The sequence below is a fragment of the Carya illinoinensis genome, chromosome 15 (assembly GCF_018687715.1).
Source record: "Carya illinoinensis cultivar Pawnee chromosome 15, C.illinoinensisPawnee_v1, whole genome shotgun sequence".
NCBI classification, from domain to species: domain Eukaryota; kingdom Viridiplantae; phylum Streptophyta; class Magnoliopsida; order Fagales; family Juglandaceae; genus Carya; species Carya illinoinensis.
Window position 1 is genome coordinate 11,854,110 of NC_056766.1, and position 3,992 is coordinate 11,858,101.

The 3,992-nt window shown below is 38.8% G+C and overlaps 1 protein-coding gene across 2 annotated transcripts; it reads left to right on the forward strand.

The window, feature by feature from the left end:
* Nucleotides 1–917: 917 nt before the first annotated feature.
* Nucleotides 918–3,538, forward strand: LOC122297134 (UPF0481 protein At3g47200-like). 2 transcript variants are annotated; one of them, XM_043107038.1, is made up of 2 exons: nt 918–1,510; nt 1,682–3,538. In XM_043107038.1, exon 2 carries the CDS (start codon nt 1,704–1,706, stop codon nt 3,339–3,341), a length of 1,638 nt encoding a protein of 545 aa, XP_042962972.1. In that variant the 5' UTR covers nt 918–1,510; nt 1,682–1,703; the 3' UTR covers nt 3,342–3,538. The 2 variants fall into 2 exon arrangements, with proteins under 2 accessions (XP_042962972.1, XP_042962971.1); XM_043107037.1 differs by having other exon boundaries at nt 918–1,476.
* Nucleotides 3,539–3,992: the final 454 nt, after the last annotated feature.

Genomic DNA, 3,992 nt, shown 5'->3' on the forward strand with positions numbered 1-3,992 from the left:
CAACGTTTGGTGGCTCCTGTTAGGAGCTAGTTCCGTGAGTTAATTTGTATTTTTTTTTTAAAATTATATATATATTTTAAATAATTTTAAATATTTAATTTTTAAAAAAATTACAACATTATCAAAAAGTCTTACTTAATTATTGAATAAAAATAAATTTTAAAAAAAAGTCACTACTACCTCCCAACGGGCTGCCAAGCATTTTCCTTAAAAATATCTTTGAAGAGTCTCGACTCTTCGGCTTGTTTCAGCCTCAATGGACCTAAACTGCTCAATGGGGTAGTACACAGTCTCATTTAATTTGCGAAGATGACGTCATTAGAATGACATCACCATCAAATTGTGTGGCCTGTAATCTCCTGTAAATCAAATCGTCTCGACCTCTGCGATATCAGAAATAATTTTTTCAATCGGTAAAGGTATTTGGTGTCCAATCGTTTTAAAAAAAATAAATTAATATAAAATTTATAATTTTATAATTTTTTTATTCATTCCGTACAATTATAATTTTTTTTATTTATTCCGTATAACTGTTTGTATTCTAACTACATTTATTAACTATATCTAATAAAACTCCTGCAATATTTAAGACTGCGTTAGGTTAAGATCCGTCTCAATTCATTTTAATTTATTTTATTTAATTATTATATATATATTTTTAAATTTTTAATATAAATATAATAAATAATTTATTCTTTTAATTTTAAAATAATAATAATATTAAAAAATATATTTTAACAATATTTTATACCATTTTTAATTTCAACCTATTTAAATTAATTTTTTTTCCCCTGATCAATCTATCTACTGCCGTAACACCCGTGACCCCGCGAAAAATTTTCTTCTTTGTCGTCTTACCGAAGAGGCTACAGCTGTTATCCACTAGCCTTATCTTTCTTTTATTTTATTTCCTTCAGGGGTCAGCAGTCGCCAAAGGACAAAGCCACCATACTCATTACTCGTGCCTATATCTATGCACGTCGCTGCGCTGTGAATAAAGAAGACCGGCACCCCTTCAAAACCACCACCTTACCGTTGATCCAGACTCCTCTGCCGCAGCAACCAACGTTTATCTGCTCCTCCACGCCGTGATAAGTCTCCGCTGCACCAGAGCACCACTGCTCTTCATTCCCCCACGGAACCGCAACGTCAAACGGTGGAGGTTGAAGCCGTTGCTAGTCACCACGAGAGAACCCAGAGCAGCCACCCTTTCCATTCACGGTTCTGTCTTGAATCACCACTAACCACTGTTTCAAACCTCCAACCCACGCCCCGTAGTCCAGCCTTGAACCCACGTGCACCCACCGTCCAATTGCCTCACGTTAGCCACCGTAAACCACCAAACAGCTTCTCTCTCCACTGCCTAACAAGCCTCTGTTTTTAGCAACAGAAACAGAGCAGCCTTTCCGTTAAGTGCCACTAGCCACGGCTCAGTGAAGTCCTCCGACCCCCTGCGGGATCGCGGCGTTACAACTGGTAAACAAAAACAACAAAGATTCTGGACCCATAGGCATGCCGTTCTAAACTAATTTGCATGTTCACTTTTTTTTTTTTTTTTTTTTAAGAGTTAAACTCAGATCCGATTATAATTCGTTTTAAAATAAATCCTTGATAATAGATCATATTTGAAGGTATAAGATGTAGAAACTCATGATGTTGCTATCTTCTTTATTGTCACTAGGAAAAGGAACTTAAGGTAAGGAATGGCACAGACATTGGTCTACAATGCAACACAGCCAGCCGATGATTCCATTAAAAAAGATCATCAAATTGAACTCAAAGAGCTGATCATTAACATTCCACCGGAGCCAAAGGAGCCTCCTCGTTGGCCGGATTGCTGTATCTACAGGGTTCCCAAGAGACTTCGCGAGCTCAAAAAAGAGGCCTATACCCCTCGGCTGGTTTCTATCGGCCCTTTTCATTGCATGATAAAAGATCAGTTTAAGGACATGGAGCAACAAAAAGTCAGATATTTTTGGTCTTTCTGTAAACGTACTGGGAAAAGCAGCAAGGATCTTGCATGCATCATCGAGCGCGATGAAAATAAAATCCGCCAGTGCTATTCAGAGAACTTTGACGGTATACTCCCTGAAGAATTTGTAACGATGATTCTACTGGATGCTATCTTTATACTTGAGCTCTTCCTCAGAAAATCTGATGGTAAAACTCATGAAAAAGATTATATATTAAGCCAACCGTGCATGGAACGCGGCATACAGCTTGACCTGCTTCTACTCGAGAATCAGCTTCCTTTCTTTGTTCTTGAGCAGTTATACCAAAATGGGGAACCCAATACAGAAAAGCCAACTGTTCTTGACCTCTCTAATGGGTTTTTTGGTGATCTCCGTACTCGTAATTGGCAGCCAAATCAGCCCAAGTGTGAAAATCATGTAAAGCAGTGTTTCACAGATTTGGTGGGATGCGGTTGCCCTCGACAAGAAAACCAAAAAGCAAGCTCCCCAGACCCCAAACCCAAACCCAAGCATTTCACAGATTTGGTGAGACATTTTTTCTGTCCAACTTCAAAACCCGAACCCGAACCCGAGCATGGCATGTGCACAGATTGTTACCGTCCAAACCAAGAACAAGAAGATGAAAATAAAAAACCCGAACCCAAGCATTGCATGTGCTCAGATTGTTTCCGTCCAAACCAAGAACAAGAAGACGCAATCACGGTTCAACGAAATAAACACCTACATGGTACTGCAACAAAGCTTGGCGAGGCAGGGTTGAAATTCACTAGGCCAGATTCAAAAAGAGATTTACTTGAAATACGATTTCGGGAGAATGTCTGCTTAGAAATGTTCCCGTGCTTCAATCTCTCGTGGCTGTTGTCTTGTTTACCATGCCTGAAAAGTACTTGCTTGGTCCATGTGCAACGTTTCTTGGAAGTCCCACCACTTCTGTTAGACGACAAAACCGAAAGTCTTTTCCGAAACCTGATGGCCTTGGAGCAGTGCCATTATCCATCTGAAACTTACTTCTGCGATTACATTGTGTTGTTGGATGATCTTATCACAACTAGAGAAGATGTAAGGTTGCTTGTTGAAAAGAAGATCATTGTTAACGAGTTAGGTTCCAGCACTGCAGTGACGGATCTGGTTAACAACCTCGCCCTGGAGATTGAAGAAAGTGGAACCCATTACGCCGAGCTCTGTGAAAAGCTTAATACGTACTACGAGAGCAATTGGAATCGTCTGGTGGGAACCTTGACTGGGGTGTATTTCCCCGACATTTTTAAAGGCAGTGCTACTGTTGTTGGAATTATAGTCCTCGTTCTCACTTTGTGGAATTTCCACAGGCTGCTTAGATTGAGTGCTGCCAACATTGGCAAGTACTAGATCTGAAGCATCTCATGTGGCAGTGTCTGTTGGAGTGCTATAGAACTATTTGTATTTTGGAAGTTTATGACTTTGGTTTAACATGGATCAGTGGAGGGTCTGTCCGTGTGTGATCTGTGTGTATTGCAGCAAATCAAAGTCCTACGCTCTGTAACTACTATTACCAGCAAATAAAGCCAGATCCAGTTGCATGGCAATGAATGTAGAAATTGTTTTAAAAACTGCAAATTGCAAAATGAAGGGTACGTTTGCAGTTCCAGCAGTTCCATTTCAAAACTGCTGCTCGCAAATTCCACCGTGCAGTTTAGGTCACTGTACTGGACCAACTTCAATATGCCCATGTCAAACTAGGTGTATCTCTCCATTTTAAATAAAAAAATTATTATATTTTTAATTATTTAGGTGTTGATAAATTGTAATATTTTAATTTAATTGGAGCTTATAATCCATAAAAATAACATATTCGCTTGTTAATTAATTATGCCGATGTTATGAAATTATTGAACAGAGAGAAGAAAATTCAAAGAGATTGAGAGAATGAGAGAGAGCCATTTAATTGATTCGTATAAAACTCATAAATATACCCATATATATAGGGTTACGAAAGTCTTAATTGACAACTACGACTTGGTCAATTACGACGGTTGATTT